The 21,104-nt window shown below is 35.7% G+C and overlaps 1 protein-coding gene across 1 annotated transcript in view; it reads left to right on the plus strand.

Annotated features, from left to right (window-relative positions):
- lrp1ba (low density lipoprotein receptor-related protein 1Ba) overlaps positions 1 to 21,104 on the plus strand; it is a gene marked incomplete at its 5' end in the record, with an annotated part of 414,271 nt that overhangs the window by 367,431 nt on the left and 25,736 nt on the right. Inside the window, 12 exons of the mRNA XM_079807766.1 lie at positions 4,357 to 4,479; positions 8,506 to 8,628; positions 8,697 to 8,837; positions 8,953 to 9,087; positions 9,792 to 9,911; positions 10,945 to 11,186; positions 11,350 to 11,573; positions 11,648 to 11,754; positions 12,238 to 12,354; positions 15,584 to 15,757; positions 18,462 to 18,587; positions 20,629 to 20,793. Coding sequence (XP_079663892.1) covers positions 4,357 to 4,479; positions 8,506 to 8,628; positions 8,697 to 8,837; positions 8,953 to 9,087; positions 9,792 to 9,911; positions 10,945 to 11,186; positions 11,350 to 11,573; positions 11,648 to 11,754; positions 12,238 to 12,354; positions 15,584 to 15,757; positions 18,462 to 18,587; positions 20,629 to 20,793 — 1,797 coding nt within the window. The remainder of the gene's footprint in view (positions 1 to 4,356; positions 4,480 to 8,505; positions 8,629 to 8,696; positions 8,838 to 8,952; positions 9,088 to 9,791; positions 9,912 to 10,944; positions 11,187 to 11,349; positions 11,574 to 11,647; positions 11,755 to 12,237; positions 12,355 to 15,583; positions 15,758 to 18,461; positions 18,588 to 20,628; positions 20,794 to 21,104) is intronic.

Raw genomic sequence — 21,104 nt, forward strand, 5'->3', positions numbered from 1 at the left:
ATCACTTAGCTGATTGTTCAATAAATAAAAATAAATTATATAAAACAAATAAAATATCAATATTTTAATAATAATAATACTAATTTATCATCATCAATGAGCTGATTGTTCAATAAATAAAAATAAATTATATAAAACAAATTAAATAATATCAATATTTATAATAATAATTATAATAATAATATGAATAATAATAATCATTTATCATCATCAATTAGCTGATTGTTCAATAAATAAAAATAAATTATATAAAAAAATAAAATAATATAATTGTTTATAATAATATAATAATAATAATAATAATAATAATAATAATAATAATAATAATAATAATAATAATAAAATAATAATCATTTATCATCACCAATTAGCTGATTGTTCAATAAATAAAAACAAATGAAATAAAACAAATAAAATAATATCAATATTTATAATAATAATAATAATAATAATAATAATAATAATAATAATAATAATTTATCATCATCAATTAGCTGATTGTTAAATAAATACAAATAAATGATTTAAAACAAATAAAAATAATATTTATCATAATTTATAATAATTAATATAATAATACTTTTTCGAATTATTTTGAGTGTATGAATAACCTTTAAGCTAGTTAATTATTTAATAAATATAATTTATGTAACCAATAAAAAAATAATTACACTATTATAAAATGATCAAATAATTAAGTTTCACATTATTTGTTACATGTAGTTATAACTTATTTACATTTCAATAAATAATATAATTTATTTCAAATAATTAAAAGTACCAAATATCGCTATTTATTATAATTATTATTTTTGAGTTTACAGAGTTATAACTAACCTTCATTTACATATGTACTTAGTTTAATAGTCTAAACAATTAAATATAAACATTTGATTGATTGATTGATTGATTGATTGATTGATTGATTGATTGATTGATTGATTGATTGATTGATTGATTGATTGATTGATTGATTGATTGACACATTTATATTTATAGTTATAATTTTTCCTTATCCATTGGTAACTTTATGATGGCAATACTTGATGGAGTACCACATATAAGCATTTTAATAAATTGGCACAAATTAAACCTAAGAAATAAAATCATTCACTGTGACAGCCCTACATAAAACAAATACTAAGCAAATAAAATGATACAAAAATGATAAGTGTTAATTTTCAATGTTTTCCATTTTTACGACAGACCTACAGTGTATGTGTTTTTTATGCATTATGTGTTTATGGCTGATATATATATTGCATAAATAGTATGTTAACCAAATGGAACATCAGCCATAAAACCCCAATCCAGCCGCACAAGCCACAGTGACAGACGTGTGCGACTGACTGACGTATTCGTGCCAATGCCTTTAAATATCAGTTTCAACCCATGACAGACTTGAGGGATTTTGGAAAGCATGATTCCCAGTCCCTCATCACAAGAATACATTACGGCGGATCAGTCGAGCCGTGTGCGGCACAGCACGAAAAAAAAGAAAAAAAATCCCCGGCCTCACGAGAGAAGTCATTTCCCGAATATTTGTGAAAATTGGCGAGGATGAAAGGTTCCGTGTTGCCACTTGATATCTGACAAGCGAGTACATGAAAGGCCTAATTTCAGTGTTTTGAAAAATTGCGCTTGTTGGTATTGTTGTGAAGACAACGCCAGCCGTCGCACACCTGCGGCTCTTTAGAAGTGTTTGCATCAAAGATGAAGTCCTGCTTCTAAACGCCGTGCTTATTTATTTGCGGTTTTCTATCTCCTAAACATCATTGTGGTTATATGAGAATTCACAAGATATCCCTTCGTAGTTCGTGTTCCTTTCAGACGGCCCTGAATCAATGGATGTGTATTGACTTCTGCCTTTGATCTTTTCAGAGTTACACACACATCTCGCCAGTGATGCCGGTTTGTTTTTAACACTCAAATTGATCTGGAAAGTTCCTTTGTTTTCTCGCTTGCTCCCTGTTTCACTTTAAAGGGATAGTTCACCCAAAAATGAAAATTAGCCCATGATTTACTCACCCTAAAGTCATCCTAGGTGTATATGACATTCTTCTTTCAGACGAATACAATCCGAGTTATGTTAAAAAAGTCCTGGCTAATCCAAGCATTTTAATGGCAGCCCAACATTTTAAGCCTAAAAAGTGCATCAATCCATTATAAAAGTGCTCCACACGGCTATGGGGGGTTAATAAAGGCCTTCTGAAGTTAATCAATGTGTTTGTGTAAGAAAAATATCCATATTTAAAACATTATAAAGTAAAATATCTACACTCTAAAAAATGCTGGGTTAAAAATAACCCAAGTTGGGTTGAAAATGGACTAACCCAGAAATTGGGTTGTTTTAAGCAAACATTTAACCCAACCGCTGGGTTAAAACAGCCCAATTGCTGGGTTAGTCCATTTTCAACCCAACTTGGGTTATTTTTAACCCAGCATTTATTCGAGTGTAGCTTCCTCCAGACCGCCTTCCGTATTCAACTTACGAAAAAAGCGCAACTGGCGCGACAATGACGTCGGACATAGCGTAAGTGTTTTGAACTGCGAGAGGATTTAAAACTTTATAAAGCATTTCGGGGGCCCTAAACAGATTTTCAAAAGGGGCCCCCACTAACTACAGTTTCACCTCACCAACCCATTCCAACACATCCTTGTAACACCTAACACCTTATTGTAAAGTTTGACCAAATCGTCTCACTTAATATATTTATCTTTCAAGATATAATATGAAGATATCTTTACTTATGCACGATTTGAATGATTGCTTTTAGATAAATGTATCAACATTTATTGAATTAATGCTTTAATAAAGCAAACACCTGCCAATGGGTTATTAAAATTATAGTATATAGTATATTTATAATAATTAGAGAATAAATACTGTTCTGAGCCGGCATGTTTTGTCCAGATTAAAATGAAAAAGAACATTATAAGTGTAAAAACACATGTTTGAAAAGTATTTAAGTGAGCCTTTTTAAATATTTGCAGTTTGATAAACACTAAAGCGAATACAAAACACTGAATGGCTGTTTGAACACATAAAAAAACCGCCTTTTCCTCTCCGTTACGAGCAGAAACAGAAAGTCGCACTTGCGTACAGGGGTAACCATGGTTACTGCCGTTACTGCCGTGCACAAATGATTCTTTACGGTGTAGGGCATAAAATGAGAAAAGCCGATATAAAGGGCAGTTTTATTATAATACAATTTTCTTTGATTTGTTTTATGACAAATAGATTATTTTCATTGTGTCAGGCAGAAAAATAAGAAAAGGCCAAATAAGGTATCATTTAAGTTTTTGAGTGCACTTGCAATTTTAACTTTAAGTGCACTTGTTTGTGAGACTTGCATTTGCACCCTTGCATCCTGCTTTTGCCCATCGTCGGGGCGTTGTGTATTATTCAGGGAAACTGTGACATTAATGTCCATTTCTGTCAAACACCTACTAGAAAGTTTTCCGGCTCCGGGCTGATGACAAAGAAAGAGGATTCAGGGTGAGAAAAGCAGGATGTATTTTCAAAAAAAAAGCAGCGCTCTTAGTCTGTCAGCCTCTTTAAGCTGGTATAAAGCATGCTTTAAGCTGACATCCAAACTTGGGCCATTAAAAGACCCCAAAAACTGATCTCAGGTCATTTTATTGGCTACAATCATTCTTATTTTTCCTGGATGATGCTTTTGCTTTTACAGTCTCCATAATGCATGTGCTTCATTGTACCTGAGGAACTAAATGGGCTCCATAAATTTCATCATCAGGGTTTATAGAATGTTTTGTCGCTTGCTGGAAAAGGAAATCAAAGTGCCTTTTCAGCTGATGGTGATTTAAAAGCATCTCAATGCCAGCTGGGGTTTATATATATTTAAAAAAAAATGCTTTTAGATTAATCTTTACAAACAGAATGAATGGTTAGGCGTCTCAGAAATCTATATGAATGCACAAACTGCTTCTGATACAAACCAAATGAATTTCTGGATAGCTTTCAGCTTGTGAAAATAACAAACTCATTCATCTAAATATTAGTAGATTCGATTCATATTTATTTTAAAACCATCCAAATGCACAAATCCTTGTGTGGCAAGGCTGCAGATGTGATAAAGTTTAAATGCTTTCACAAGTCATATTAGATATTCAAAAAAAAGGTGCACATTTGTGTCCCATTACATTTTTGAAAGCGGTATGGGCACAAATCTCATGTTCTTTGGAGTGAGAATTGTTGTGTCTTATATAAACTGGACATGGCGTGAAAAATAGTGTTAAACACCCATAAACAACCGATAACAACATAGTTTGAATTTTTACACACATAGTGTTGAAATATGTCCACTGCCTCAAGTCAAAGACTTTTGTTTGCAGGGTCGTTGGCGTGTCGCGCAGACGAGTTTGTTTGCAACAACACACTCTGTAAGCTGCTGGTCTGGCTCTGTGATGGTGAGGATGACTGCGGCGACAACTCTGATGAAGATTCACACATGTGTGGTATGTCTTTGACTAGTTTGGTTCCTTTCCCACTGAATTCACATAACATGCATGTCTTTGTTTGATTGTCTGTTTTTTGAAGTGTGATTTGTTTTATTTTGTTTATGTGTTGTGTGTTTTGGTTTATTGTTCAGTTTGTTTGTTTTTTATTATAATTTTGTTTTGTATTGATTTATTTACTTATTTATTTTTGCTTACTTTTTATTTTGTTTTATTTATTTTATTTGTGTTTTGGTTTATTGTTTAGTTTGGTTTTGTTTGGGTTTTGGATTTGTTTTTATTTTGTTTGGAGTTTTCTCATTTTGTTTGGAACATTTTTGCGTTATGCGTTTTGTTTTGATTTATTTACTTATTTCGTTTTGCTTACTTTTTATTTTGTTTCATTATTTTGTTGTTGTTTTTTTCATTTAGTTATTTATGATGAGGTTTGATTGGTTATTTATTTAGTGTTTTGGTTTATTGTTTAGTTTGGTTTTGTTTGTGTTTTCCTCATTTTGTTTGGTAAATTTTCGCGTGATGTGTTTAGTTTTGTTTTGATTTATTTAATTATTTAGTTTTACTTACTTTTTATTTTGTTTTATTTATTTATTTTATTTGTGTTTTGGTTTATTTTTTAGTTTGGTTTTGTTTGGGTTTTTGATTTGTTTTTATTTTGTTTGGAGTTTTCTCATTTTGTTTTGTACATTTTTGCGTGATGCGTTTTGTTTTGATTTAGTTACTTATTTAGTTTTGCTTACTTTTTATTTTGTTTCATTATTTTGTTGTTTTTTTTGTTTTTTAATTTAGTTATTTATGATGAGGTTTGATTGGTTATTTATTTTATTTGTGTTTTGGTTTATTGTTTAGTTTGGTTTTTTTTGGATTTTTCTCATTTTGTTTGGTAAATTTCCGCGTGATGCGTTTAGTTTAGTTTTGATTTATTTGCTTTATTATTTTTATGCTGTTGTTTGTTTTGCTATGTTATTTATTTGGTAACACTTTACAATAAAGTTAAGTTTTTTAAAAACATGGAACTATATTATTATTAAAGGTGCACTATGTAAAACATTTTCAGTAAAATATCCAAAAACCACAAGGCCAGTGTTATATATTTTGTTCACTTGAGTACTTACAATATCCCAAATGTGTCCAACTATTTGTAAATCGTGAGAAATTGCTATTTTAACCAAGTAACCGGGACGTGTGAGGGAGTCGCCTGTCGATTGCGTCATATCTGCGTTCCCCTCGGTTTTATTTTGCAGAAACACTTTACTCTCACTGCAGTGTGAACAAGTGTCATAGCAGCCGCCGAGCGAACGCACAGAGTAACGTCATAACATCATTTTCAACACACTCAGATGTCTCTAATATGATAAACAGAGCTGCGTTACCTCATACTCATGACCAGTGATGCGTGGGTCAATGTATAAACAACCCGCACCCGACCAACGTTTTCAACTAACCCGCCCGCAACTCGGACCGCAAAAAAACAAAAGAAAATATTGTAACCGAACCGCTTCCTGACCCGCATTTTTTAAAAGTAGATGCCCAATTGAAACTCTCATAAGCACAAAATGCAGACATAGAATATGTTAATAAAGTCTTTATTAATGCATTTTTGACAAACAAAAACAGGTAAGCTAAGCCAAAGACTGAGGCTACAATATCCATAAATAAATGTTCACAAATACCATGAAGGTAAAACTGAAAACTGAAACACAGTAAACTTAACCTAGGCTTAAAAAGAAGGCTAAAGGGTGCCACTTGTTGGTAAAAAGTAGCCTAATACAAGATAACCGCAAAATATGCATTTGTATAAGAAAATAAAATAGGCTGCATTGTTTAGCCTACACAAATATATCCATAAAACTAACACAGGAACCTAAATCAGATACAGTAAGCCTCACTTGGACTTAAAAGGGCTAAAAGGTGCCGTTGGTGGCCTAAAACAGTAGATTAGCCTACTTTACTTTTTATCTTTCCTTGCGCTGTGTAGAAATAATATTGAATCAAACGGCAAGGAGGATCCTCTGCGTTCCAGCATCAAGTGCAGCCAGTGAGCGCACATTCAGCTCCGCAGGTCGTGTCTCATTTTGGATCAACCCGCGCATCACTGCTCATGACCGGAAAAACGGAAATGGTGCCGGCGACTATGGCATAATAAAAGTCCCGCTGCTTGCGAGGCTTGTGTTGCGTTCATCTTATTAACAATCACGGTTCCTCAGCTCCACAACACTCGTCCTGCTCTGCTTCACTACAGTAACGTTAATAATCACATCCATCAACATGATTTCTGCTCGAGTCCTATCCCGAGTCTTTTCCACCGGCTGTGAGGTGAAGACCACATGTTCCAAGATTCTGCGCTCAAACGTGCCGTCATCAAACTACGCCCTTTGTTTTGAACAGACGACCTCTAGCGGACGGAAAAGTTACATAGTGCACCTTTAACATGAGCTAACAATAAATACTATCAACCTTTACTAAGGTTTCTGATTACATTATTTAAGGGACCCGAGCTAACATGAACTAACAACGAAGAGTTGTATTTTTACTTAAAAATAAGATAAATAAATACTGTAACATATGCATCACTCATTGTGAGTAGCCTAAATGTTAGTTAAAGGTTTCGTTCACACAAAAATGATAATTCTGTCATTAATTACTCACCCTCTTGTCGTTCCAAACCCGTAAGACCCTCATCTTCGGAACGCAAATGAGGATATTTCTAATGAAATCCGAGAGATCTCAGACCACTCCATAGACCGCAATATAATTACCACTTTCAAGGCCCAGACAGGTAAAGACATCGTTAAAATCGTCCTTGTGACTACAGTGGTTCAACCTTAAAGGGTTAGTTCACCCAAAAAGGAAAATTCTGTCATTAATTACTTACCCTCATGTCGTTCGACACCCGTAAGACCTCCGTTGATCTTCGGAACAGAAATTAAGATATTTTAGTGTAAATCTGATGGCTCTGAAAGGCCTCCATTGGCACAATGCACGGTTCACTCTCAAGACCCTTAAAAGGCACTAAAGACGTTGTTACAAAGTCCATCTCACTACAGTGCTTCTACAATAACTTTATGAATCGGCGAGAATAGTTTTTGTCCTCAAAAAAAAAACCTAAATAACGACTTATATAGTGATGACGATTTCAAAACACGGAATCATGAAGGTTCGAAGCGTTATGAATCAGTGAGTCGATTCATGATTCGGATCGTGTGTCAAACCGCCAAACTGCTGAAATTTGGCGATCCAAACAGCTGAATCGACTCAATGATTCATAACGCTTCAAAGCTTCATGATTCTGTGTTTTGAAATCGTCATCACTATATAAGCCGTTATTTAGGGTTTTTTGCGCACAAAAACTATTCTCGCCGATTCATAAAGTTATTGTAGAATCACTGTAGTGAGATGGACTTTGTAACGTCGTCTTTAGTGCCTTTTAAGGGTCTTGAGAGTGAACCGTGCATTGTGCCAATGGAGGCCTTTCAGAGCCATCAGATTTCAACTAAAATATCTTCATTTGTGTTCCGAAGATGAACGGAGGTCTTACGGGTGTCGAACGACATGAGGGTAAGTAATTAATGACAGAATTTTCATTTTTGGGTGAACTAACCCTTTAATGTTATGAAGCGACGAGAATACTGGTGGTGAAAAAAAAGAAAAAAAAAAAGTCTATGCTGTTGACGTAGTAAACACAGTGCAGCACTTCCGAGTTCTACAGCAGAACGGCGGCTCACCATTGGCGTCAGCATCACACGCAAACACACTTCGAAAGTGCTGCACTGTATTTGTACATCAACAGTGTAGGAGACTTTAGGAGACGGACTTTAAACCTTAAACTGTACTTCTGAACTGAAGCTTTTTTAGCTGAAAATTTTTCGCTGTAGAACTGGCAGTAAAATGTCTGAAAAATTGCTCTTTAGGGGCACTTTTCAAACACTTCACCCACATTTGAAACGGTACAGGCCATAAAAAAGTAAAAGATAACTTCTCTGATGAAAAACAAGGTTATGATTACTGTGTGTGTGTGTGTCCCCGCAGGAAAGTTGCCATGTCCCCCAAACAGGCCGTTCCGCTGCAGCAATGACAGAGTGTGTCTGCGGACTGAACAAATCTGCAACGGGGCGAATGACTGTGGCGACAATTCTGACGAAGACGACTGTGGTGCGTAGGGAACTTCACTTCCTCTTTTTCCGTATATTTCCTTCTCTAAACTTCTTTCTTTTCTCTAGTGGATGTGGTCAAAAGGCAGAGGCCGTGTGGGAAGTCGGAATTCTCCTGTGGAAATCACCGCTGCATCCCGGCCGAGCTGCAGTGCGACTTCTTCGACGACTGCGAAGATGGCGGTTCGGATGAGCGCGACTGCAAGGCATGTAAGTGTGCTTCCTTCCATAATCCTTCATGTGTCGCATGTTCTGCTTCTGCGCTTCTCGTTTTGTGGCGTAAAGCCTTTACAGTGTTTCTCATTTTGTCCCTTGTGGGTCACAGATTCTGTAGATGGTGCATGTCAAGGACGGCCGGACTTGTGCGGAGACGACGCTTTCTGCAACAACACAAAAACACCTTCCATCTGCCAATGCAAAGACGGCTTTCAGAGGAACCTGAAGACCAAGCAATGTGAAGGTAGAGAATTTGTACAGAACATACCGACAAGACAATTTCCAGTCTCTGAATATTAGGATTTATTGACATCATTCATTCAGAATGGAGGCATACGTTCCCACGTTATTACTGTATTGATACAAATCAGGGTTTTGTCAGGTTTTTTGAACAACACACACATACATATATATAAATACACACACACACACACACACACACACACACACACACACACACACACACACACACACATATATATATATATATATATATATATATATATATATATATATATATATATATATATATATACAAAAGACGAGTACACACACACACACACTAATACACTGCTTGTACAATCTTTCTTTAAAAGAAATGACATTTGGTTTTGTATTCCGTAAAGACACAATGTTTCCATAAACTTGCCCCAAGCTCACCCCCAGTAGTTACTCGTCTTTTGTACAAACCCCACAATGCGAAAGTCTCTTTGTATTCAGTTCCAGTGCTGGCGTTAAACTGTTGGAGGTATGTCAGCGGTCGCTTCAGGGTCATCTCCCTGAGAATAACAAGAACTCCAGAAATCAGCAGGCGCTGAACGCAGATAGCGAAGCTTTAGCTGAAATCCCAAACTGAGTGACATCCCTGCAGCATTGTTAAAAATGTCACTGGAGAGCGTGTGGGAGAGGCTGATGGATGGATGCGTTCCTCTCTCTTTCTCTCCTCAGAGGTGAACGAGTGTGTGCAGTTTGGAACCTGCTCGCAGTATTGCACCAACACGAAGGGCTCGTACAAGTGCACTTGTGACCGAAACTTTAAGGAGATTGATGGTGAATGCATCACGAAGGGTAAAAATCATTCATGTTTAATACAAATAGAAGGCAAAAGCGTTCAGTGTTATGACATTCTATTACATTTTTAGATAAATAAACAGTGTTATGCTGATTTATTTGCCTCAGTTCAAAACAGTTCCGGTTTTTTGATGCTTTTCAAGTTGTGGTTTTGCTTTTTTTGTCTTAATTTTGTATTTTTGTTTGGTTTATTTTGTCTGTTTTTTGTTTGACTTTGGACTTTTTGTTTGATTTATTTTTGCATTGGTGTTTGTGTTGGTCTGTTTTTGTTTGGTTTTGGTCTTTATTTGTTTTGTTTAACTTTTGTTTGATTTCTTTTTGCGTTGATGTTTGTGTTGGTCTGCTTTTGTTTGGTTTTGGTCTTTATTTGTTTTGTTACACTTTCTGTTTGATTTATTTTTGCCATTTTTTTGTTCTGTGTTTGTTTTGTTTCACATTTTGTTTGATTATTTTTTTTGTTAGTTTTTTTGGTTTGTATGTTTTGTGTTTGATTTTGGTCTTTTAGTGCTGCTTCACTTTTTGTTTATTTTTTTTATTTTTGTTTGTTTTTATTTTGTTTGATGTGTTTTTTATTTGTTATTTGTGTGTTGCTTTTTGCTTTGATTTATTAGTTATTTTGCTTATTTTCTTTTTTCTTTTGTTTGGTTTTGTTTTTTGCTTGGTTTGCTTTGATTTGCTTTATTTGTTTTGTTTAACTTTTTGTTTGATATTGATAGCTTTTTTGTTTTTTTATTTAGTTTGATGTGGTGTTTTAGTTTAGTTTTGTCTTTTTGTTTGGTTTTGTTTTTGCTTTTTTGTTTGTTTTTTTATATTTTTTCTTATGTTTTGCTTTTTGCATGATTTATTTTTGCTTTGCTTTTTGGTTTTGTTTGATGTGCTTTAATTTTCATGTTTGTGTTGCTTTTTGTTTAGATTTATTAGTTTGTTTGCTTATTTGTTTGTTTGTTTTTGCTTGGGTTTGCTTTGATTTATTGTATTATTTATTGTTTAATATATTTTATTTGTTTCACACATGTATCTCTGTGTTCAGGACCAGAAGATCAGGTCCTCTATGTGGCCAACGACACCGAAATCCACAGTTTTGTGTATCCGTACAACCAAACTCATGGACATACTCAACTGGCCCGTATCTCAGACAGTGCTCGCATCATCGGCATGGACGCACTATTTCACCATCACAAGTTTGTATGGGCCACTCAGTTTAACCCCGGGGGGATCTTTTACAAAGACCTCCAGGACAGAAGTCCAATCACGTCAAACAGTGGAGTCATAGTAAGTCAATAACAACCAATAAGACTTTGAATTCTTAAGTCACAATATGTCTGTTACAAATTATTTTGGATATTCTTCTTATGAAACCTCCATTACTTCCGAAACTAGCTCAGGAAAATCTTTTTAAGGTGGTTTGAAACTTCACAACATTATATATTTGCAGTGTCCAGATTTCCGGAGGCCCAAGGACATCTCGTCCGACTGGGTGACGGGGAACCTGTACTGGACGGATCATTCCCGAATGCACTGGTTCAGCTACTACACAGCACACTGGCGCCGACTTCGATATTCCATCAACGTGGGACAATTGGGGGGTCCCAACTGCACCCGGCTCATCACAGACATTGACGGGGAACCTTTCGCTATTACCGTTAACCCCGTACGAGGGTAAGTGGCCTAATTTTAGACTCCTGACTATGTATATGTGACAATATGTATAATTTCCTTCAACCTTCACAAAGGATGGTGTACTGGACCGTGATTGGTGACCACTCTCACATCGAAGAGGCTGCTATGGACGGGTCCTTGCGTCGCATTTTGCTGGAGAGGAACTTGCGAAGACCAACGGGTGAGGTTCTTACATTCCAGTCATCCTTTTTTAAACATTATCTAGACTAAAACATTTGACTTAGTTATGCTAGCAAGTTAGTTTAGTTGGCTTCTTCCATTGCTCCGTGGTCCATTCTCACGTGCCACTGTTGGCGCTTTCGGTGGTGAACAGGGGTCAGCATGGGCACCTGACTGGTCAATGGCTATGCCGCCCCATACGCAACAAACTGCGGTGTACTGTGTATTCTGACACCTTTCTATCAGAACCAGCTTTAACATCTTGAGCAATTTGAGCTACAGTTGCTCGTCTGTTTGATCTCCCCACGTGCATCAATGAGCCTCGGCCGCCCATGACCCTGTCGCCGGTTCTCCACTGTTCCTTCCTTGGAGCCCTTTTGATAGATACTGACCACTGCAGACCGGGAACACCCCACAAGAGCTGCAGTTTTGGAGATGCTCTGATAAAATATAATATAATACAAAATTGTCTCTATCTTTGCAGGACTTGCAATTGATTATTACAACCAGCGGCTGTACTGGGCGGACTCTGAGCTGTCTCAGATCGGGAGCGTGCGTTTCGATGGCTCTGATTCTCTGGTGGCCGCTAGCAGTCGAGATGGTGAGTTTGCATGTGTAGGAAACTGCAATGTTCAGAATCTGGTTCCAGATTTTCATTCACATCTTCAGCTCAGGGCAACGCTCTATCCCAACAGAGCTGCAGAAGTTAAGCTGAAGATCTGTGAGGCTTTTACTGTGTGTCACTGTAGTTTATATAAACTCACTTCACCAGGTTTCTAATATGATTCCCTCTCAGACTGGGATTGGAAAATTGCTATTTTGGAGAAAGCATCAAAGTCGAGAATGAATTTCGGCAAACCTAGTGAACTGTCTACTGCCTACATAGACAGCTACTTTAAGCTAACTTTGAAGGTAGTGTCTGATTAGGCAGCAGACAATCCATGCACAATTGGTTTTAATAGAGAATGACATTAGCATTTGCTAAACTAATGGTGTGATACTCCTGAATATAAGAAATGTATAAATGTTTTGGACTAGATTGATTGAACTAGTTTTATGTTAGGATGTTGCCAAGCTAAAACATTGATGGAGATTCATGGTGAATACTTCACAAAAGGTAAAAAAAATTATATGACGGCGTGTTCCAATTCCTGCCAATATCCAGCAACTTCGCACAGCCATTGAAGAGGACCAACAGTCCACAGGCCACACTCAACAACCTGATCAACTCTATGTGAAGGAGATGTGTTGCATTGCATGAAGCAAATGGTGGTCGCACCAGATATTAACTTTTTTTTGGACCCGGCCCGGACCCCCCACTACAGAAAAACTGCACATTTTAGAGTGGCCTTTTATTGTGGCCAGCCTAATAGTGCGTTCACACCGGACGCGAATGAAGCGATTCGCGCGAGTGATTTACATGTGAAGTCGATGCAAAGACGCGAATAGACAATCTGCGGCGCGATTCGCGCAAATGACACACCGCGAATTGAGCGTTTGAAACGTGATTCGCGTGAATCGTGCAAGTTGAAAAATCTGATCTTTGACTGATATTTGCCCCACGTTAACCAATCAGGAGCTTGCTCTAGTAGTGACAACAATGAGGAGAAAATCTGGTTTATATTAATCACATATTAATATCTGGTTCAGACAAGTGTGCATATGATTATCACTGTGATAACATTAAATGACATAAAACACAACCCAGTCTCTTTTTGTTAAATGCAAGTTTATGTATGATCAATAATACAAAAGAATAAGTAAAAGGTATAATAAGGTATACATGAAATAAAGCAAACAATTCAGTCAAACATTCAAAGTCAGTGCTAGTCGGCTACAACGGTAACGCAAAGTTAAATAGCCTAAAAATAAAATAGTAATGAAACTTCACTTTGCCCTCAGCCTAATCGATTTGCCAGGAAACAAATTATAGATCCATGAGACCAAAGATCGGCCGTTACATATACACAAGACGAATTATAGCTCGAGACACCACAGAGACATCAGAGCCAGCGGCAAATGTCTGAAGGACTAGCTGAGGAAAGGCTGCTCTCGCCGGGGTTAACAAGTGCGGAGCGCCGCTGATCCACTGGAGCTCACAACTCCGAAAACGCCAGATAAAATTTTCAAATAGGCACTCTTTTTATAAATAAACCACAGATTTGAGCTTTAAACAACTACATTATCGCTTGAAAAAGTCTTAAAACTAAGTTTTGTCACACATTAACAGTAGATTTTAACAAAAAAGACGTGTAAACACAGACCATGTCAGCCATTTTGTAACGAGACGAACCGCCTGGCAGAAGCCCCTCCCGTGACGTGAATTTGCGTCTGTTGTGCAGTGAATGTCACGTGTGAATGAAGCGAGTAAACTCAAAATGTTCAAGCGTCCAACTTCGCGTGAATAGTGTGATTTATTTGCGTCGTTCGCGTCCGGTGTGAACGCACCATAAGGCACACCTGTGCAATTATTGTAAATGGACTGCATTTATATAGTGTTTTCAACAGACCCATGGCCATCCAAAGCGATTTACACATTGCCGCACATTCACCAATTCATACACCGATGGCGGTGTCAGCAATGCAAGGCGCCATCCAGCTTGTCGGGAGCAGCTGGGGTTAGGTGTCTTGCTCATGGACACCTCGACACTTGGTCAGGTGGAACCGGGGCTCGAACCACCAACCTTCCGCTTTGTAGAAAACCTACATGAAATCTTGATATGCCACACCTGTGAGGTGGATGGATTATCTCGGCAAAGGAGAAGTGCTCACTAACACAGATTTAGCCAGATTTGTGAACAATATTTGAGAGAAACAGGCCTTTTGTGTACATAGAAAAAAGTCTTAAATCTTTGAGTTCAGCTCATGAAAAATGGGTGTATTTGCAAGTAAAAAAAGTGTTGCGTTTATAATTTTGATCAGTTTAATAAAGTGATCCTCTAAAAAGCCTAAAAACATGCAGTACAAACAAACCTGGAGTAAAATAGTAAAGCTCCACTAGGCTTATCACAATGCATTCTTTGCGAAGTAGCAAAGCTCTCAAAAAATGGGAGAACCATTTTTGGAATGGGAGCATGTGTAGGATGCATTAAAATGCTGTCTACATAGGCCACTCGCTAGGTTTTGGAACAGAGCTTTTTTGGTTTTCGCTTTAGTTCTGAGCCTCAAGAATGTGAATATTATTTTTCGTAAATTGGACGGGATTTTTCAGCTTAAAGCTGCACTATGTAACTTTTCCGTCCACTAGAGGTCACCTATTCAAAACAAAGGCTTAGTTTGATGACGGCACGTTTGAGCGCAGAATCTTGGGACATGTGGACATCTTCACCTCACAGCCGGTGGGAAAGAATCGGGATAGGACTCGGGCAGAAATCATGTTCATGGATGTGATTATTATTGTTACTGTAGTATGAAGCAGAAGCAGGAGCTATTGTTAATAAGAAGAGCACTATGACACTTGTTCACACTGCAGTGAGAGTAAAGTGTTTCTGCAAAATAAAACCGGAAACCGAGGGGAACGCGGATATGATGTCATCGACAGGCGACTCCCTCACACGTCCCGGTTCCTTGGTTAAAAGAGCAATTTTCTCACGATTTACAAATAGTTGGAAACATTTGGGATATTGTAAGTACTCAACTGAACAAAATATATAACACCAACCTAGTGGTTTTTGGATATTTTACTGAAAAAATGTTACATAGTGCAGTTTTAATGACATTCCAGTTTTGTTTTGCATTGTTGCATTCCTTCTCACAGTCGCACATGAAACATATTCCTTGTGAATGTATTAGTTACTTTTTAGTTTGCATCATATTTGGCTTCCTTCCAGGTATTTCACAACCTTTTCGAATTGACCTGTTTGAAGACTACATCTACGGGATCGGCATGAAGCACGACATCTTTAGGGTTCACAAATACGGGAAGCTGCCCGCCGAGAAGCTCAATCTGGCTGTGGAGAGAGCGGCCAGTATCTTGGTCTTCCATCGGTACAAACAACAGGAGGGTGAGTCTCAAAACGAGTTCACGACAAATAAGACTTCTGTCATCATTTACTCACCCTCATGTCATTCCACTTTGTTTTTCCTTGAGAAAAACAAGCTAATGTTCTGTTTTCTGTGAGTCTATAAAAACAAACTATGCAAATGCATGTTTGGAAGTGATTAAATCATGACATAAGTATAATTTTTTTGTCAAATACTCCTTTAAACCCATTGTGGATGAGCATCTTCCAGAGGACCGTTCCAGCGTGAGTTTTCTTGGCAGTTGTCAGAGTTTAATTCATGGTTAGATTGTTTAAATCTGATTGGACTTCTCGCCTGCGGCCAGCTAGAGCTTATTACAATCACATATTACTGTCAAATGTTTTTATTATACAATAACCGGCTCTAATCAGATGAATGAAATGTTTAATTTTGTTAGATTTGGAGAGAAACAAAAGAAAACATGTTATGAAGTCAAACATTGTCCCTACTTATTATGCACTATTTGTTGGCACACATTAAGGAAATCTGTGCAATCCTTTGTTTTCTCTGCTTATATGTATATATATATATATATATATATATATATATATATATATATATATATATATATATATATATATATATATATATATATATATATATACACCGATCAGTCATAATGTTATGCCTGATCGGTATATATATATATATATATATATATATATATATATATATTAGGGCTGTCAAAAGATTAATCACGATTAATCGCATCCAACATAAAAGTTTGTGTTTACATAATATGTGTGTGTGTACTCTGTTAATTATTATTTATATATAAATACACACACAAGCATGTATATATTTAAGAAAAAAATATTATTTTTATATATAAAACATTTATATTTATATATATATTATAGATTATATAAATGTATATACAGTATATACATGCAAATATTTCTTAAATATATACATGAATGTGTGTGTATTTATATATAAATAATAATTAACAGAGTACACACACACATATTATGTAAACACAAACTTTTATTTTGGATGCGATTAATCGCGATTAATCTTTTGACAGCCCTAATATATATATATATATATATATATATATATATATATATATATATATATATATATATATATATATATATATATATATATATATATATATATATATATATATATATATACAGAAATATTAAAATGTTTAAAAGTAATATATACATATAAACCAATATATATACAATACACACACACAAATATAATTTGTTGCAAATTAATAATAAACAAGAATCTGCTGTCGTTTACCAAAGAAAATTTTACAACTTAGAATTAACTCACATTTTGTTGTTTTTATAATTAAATACAGTCTTACTTTTCACAATCGACTCAGATCCAGTTGAAAACACATATTACCAGTTAAATTTGTTATAAATGTTTCTTCTTTTTTATCACTTTTATCCGTTCGAACAGCTCTGGATTTATATTCTAGACTCTTTAGTTTATTTTCCTCTTTCACGACCCGTGTGACTCTTCTTCCATTTATCCTTTAGTCTCCTTACATATATTTTCATTCCTCTTTCCATTATGTTTTTTTCCCACTGTACTCTCTGTCTCTTATCCTCTGCCGATCTCTCCTTCTCTGTTATAAAGAAGGAGGGATGGAGGGATCTTTGCCTCTGTTGTTTGTCTTTGTGCTGGTATAATGGGAAGTGTCATCTCTCCCTGATGTGCTTTTACACTGGAAAGCTTTATTAAAGATGGTCTTCAATACAACCTGCAAAAGATAAAGACAAAACAAATACTTTCTCACAATCACTGCTCCATGAACTAAAAGGTTTTAGAAAGATAGTTTGTTTTATGCGAGGAGAATTTCATCTTTCAGGCAAACATACAGTGCTGGCGTTATGAAAGATGCGATATTCTGCTCTTTTCTTTCTTTTCCTCTTTTCACCCTCTCTGACCGTTAGAATTACTCCTGTTTTTCTACTGTATCTTTAAGACCATATGCAAATGACCTATTTTGGATAGCTTCTACATACAGACTAATTCAGACTTAACATTTCTCATTAGTTAAGCAGATAGATAGATAGATAGATTAGATAGATAGATAGATAGATAGATAGATAGATAGATAGATAGATAGATAGATAGATAGATAGATAGATAGATAGATAGATAGATAGATAGATAGATAGATAGATAGATAGATAGATAGATAGATAGATAGATAGATAGATAGATTGATAGATAGATAGATAGATAGATAGATAGATAGATAGATAGATAGATAGATAGATAGATAGATAGATAGATAGATAGATAGATAGATAGATAGATAGATAGATAGATAGATAGATAGATAGATAGATAGATAGATAGATAGATAGATAGATAGATAGATAGATAGATAGACGGACAGACGGACGGACGGATAGATGGATAGACGGATAGACAGATTTAGTTTATTCATATTTTAAACAAGAGTGTCCAAGCCGCTCCTGGAGGGCTCACTGTCTCACTGTCACAGAGTTTAGCTCCAGTTCGCCTCAGCACACCTGTCTGGAAGTTTCCAGTGTGCCCAATAACACCTTGATTTGCTGGTTCAGGTCTGTTTGATTGGGATTGGAGCTGAACAGTGACCCTCCAGGAGCAGGACTGGACACCCCTGTAGTAAAAGCATTTTATAACGGGGAAAAAAAAACGGGATTTCTCTTGTCTTCCTCTGTCTCTCAGTGTCCAACCCATGTGCAAAGATGAATTGCGCTTTCCTTTGCCTGCTGAACCCCAGCGGGGCCAGATGTGTGTGCCCTGAGGGGAAAATTCTGGTGAACAGGACCTGCACGGACACCAACATCTCCGGTACATCTGTCAAAACGCACACGGCAGGATGCTCCTACATCGCTAACAGAGTGCTAGTGTGACCCTGAGAAGCCCCGAGCACTCGGCATGTCAAACTCCAATGTTTCACTCGAGTGATTTTGACTGAAGTGTTTACTATTCTGGGCCCTTTGCCCATACACGCAATACACCTGAAGCCCACATGCTAGAAAAGACAGGGATCGTGTTGCTGGTATTGATTCAGTCAGAGTCGACGGCTCGTTTGATTAGCAGTGTTGTGATTGCTCATGCTAACGGCTAGGTTGGACTTGTCTTTGTTTCTTAAGGTCCGTTCACACCAAGGGCGATGACTATAAAGATATCGTTTTAAAAATCAAGAGGAACGATAATGTTTGAATCACGACGACAGCCAATCAGAATCCAAACTCTGCCGCATTTAAAGTCGACACAACTACAGCATGTTATAATAAACAGCACGTTATCATGCGTTGGTGTGGATGCTAATATAGTTCTCATTCTTGGGGTGAACGGACCTTTAGAACCACCCTAGCAACCACCTAGAGCACCCTAGCAACGAGTAGCCTAGAACCATACAACACTTGATGGACTGTACTTAAAATATATATATACTTCAAAATCTACCAATATACAACAAGTGAGGCAAAACAAGATATAAACCTGCAGAGCCTATATAACAATATAAATGTACATATTTTGATACAAATAAAAGAAAAAATTTAATGCTAAGACTGATCAAAGAAATCTCATACAATCTCGCATACATGTTATATATTCCCATGCATCAAATATTTGAAAAATTTTAATAAATATTAGTGCTGTCAAACGATTAATCGCAATTAATCGCATCCAAAATAAAAGTGTGTGTAATTATTATGTATATTTGAATACACACACATACATGTATATATTTAAAGGTGCAGTCTGTACACTCTAAAAAATGCTGGGTTAAAAACAACAAAGTTGGGTTGAAAATTGACTAACCCTTTGCTTAAAACAACCCAATTGCTGGGTTAAAACAACCCAAACGCTGGGTTAGTCCATATTCAACCCAACTTGGGTTGTTTTTAACCCAGCATTTTTTAGAGTGTAGTAATATAATATAAATATTTTTTTATAAATATAAAATGTTTTACTTAAATATATACATGCATGTGTATGTATTTATATACATAATAATTCTACACTTTGCACACACATTTATTATGTAAACAAACTTTCATTTCTCAATTTATGTGATTATTTGTGATTAATCGTTTGACAGCACTAATAAATATATAAATAATAGAAAATAACACAAAAAAATGAACATGTTATTTTAAACATTCTTAATTTTCATTAATCTAAATGAACTAATATTTAACTCCAGTTCACTTAAAAAACATTTTAAAACATTTTAGGGCTTGATAAATTTGCCTTTATGTACAAAGAATATAGCAAGAATGAATATATAATTTATGTAATAATTTACAATATAAATATGATTTAAAAAATGTCATTAAACAAATATTTAAAATACAGGCTAATGTCTTTATGTTGTTTCTACATCAATTTGTAGATTATTAAAAGATATAAAAATATATGAAAAACTTTAATATTAGGTGTGATTAATTGCGATTCAATTCATTGACAGCACTAATCATTTATATAATAATTTACAATATAATCACCATTTATATTCTCTAAAATACTGCCAAATAATGTTTACTTTCTAACAAAGGCTTATTAAATACTTCCCTCAAAGCCTTTTTTTTTTTTTCGTCTGCGTCAAATTAAATATGTCTAACTGAAGCCTGTTAGCATTGTTAGTATTATGTTGTAAACGTAAAACCATAGATATTTTTATTGAAATCTTTTGCTATGTTAAAGATTCCCCAATTTTTGAACCAGATTATTTACATTTTATTTTATTTGAAACTTATTTAAACGCAAGACCACAAATGGAGCAACGACAGAACACGGTCCTTCTGAGAACCCACAACTAAATCCATCTAAAAATGTCCTGATTAATTGTAATTATCTTAAATTTCCGTGTGCATTTTAGGAGATCTTTGTCGTCCAGCCTGTGAGAATGGAGGTCGGTGTATCACCAACGAACGAGGGGAATCGCGCTGCTTTTGTTGGCCGAACTACTCCGGGGAACGCTGTGAGATCAGCCACTGTAAGGATTACTGCCTCAACGGAGGCACTTGCACAGGATCGCCACTAGGTAGGCGCTATTTCCTACACGATATGTGTAAATTGTTTGTATCGCAAACATTTTTCTGCCTTATTTCTACTTATATTTTGTCTTGAGTATGTTCTTCACTGATGGTCCTATTGGTAAACAAGCACACTTAACGTTTTCGAAAAACTTTATCCGTGGCAAAAATCTTGGTTGTTGCGCAGATTTTTTTTTTAAAGGGGTCATGAACTGGCTTTTTTATTTTTTTATACTGTTGTCTGAGGTCAACTTATGACGTTTGCATGGTTTTTACATTCAAAAACATCATAATGAATAAGTAACAGGCTATTTTCTGC

The sequence above is a fragment of the Gobio gobio genome (genome assembly GCF_949357685.1).
Source record: "Gobio gobio genome assembly, chromosome: 24".
Taxonomy (NCBI): Eukaryota; Metazoa; Chordata; class Actinopteri; order Cypriniformes; family Gobionidae; genus Gobio; species Gobio gobio.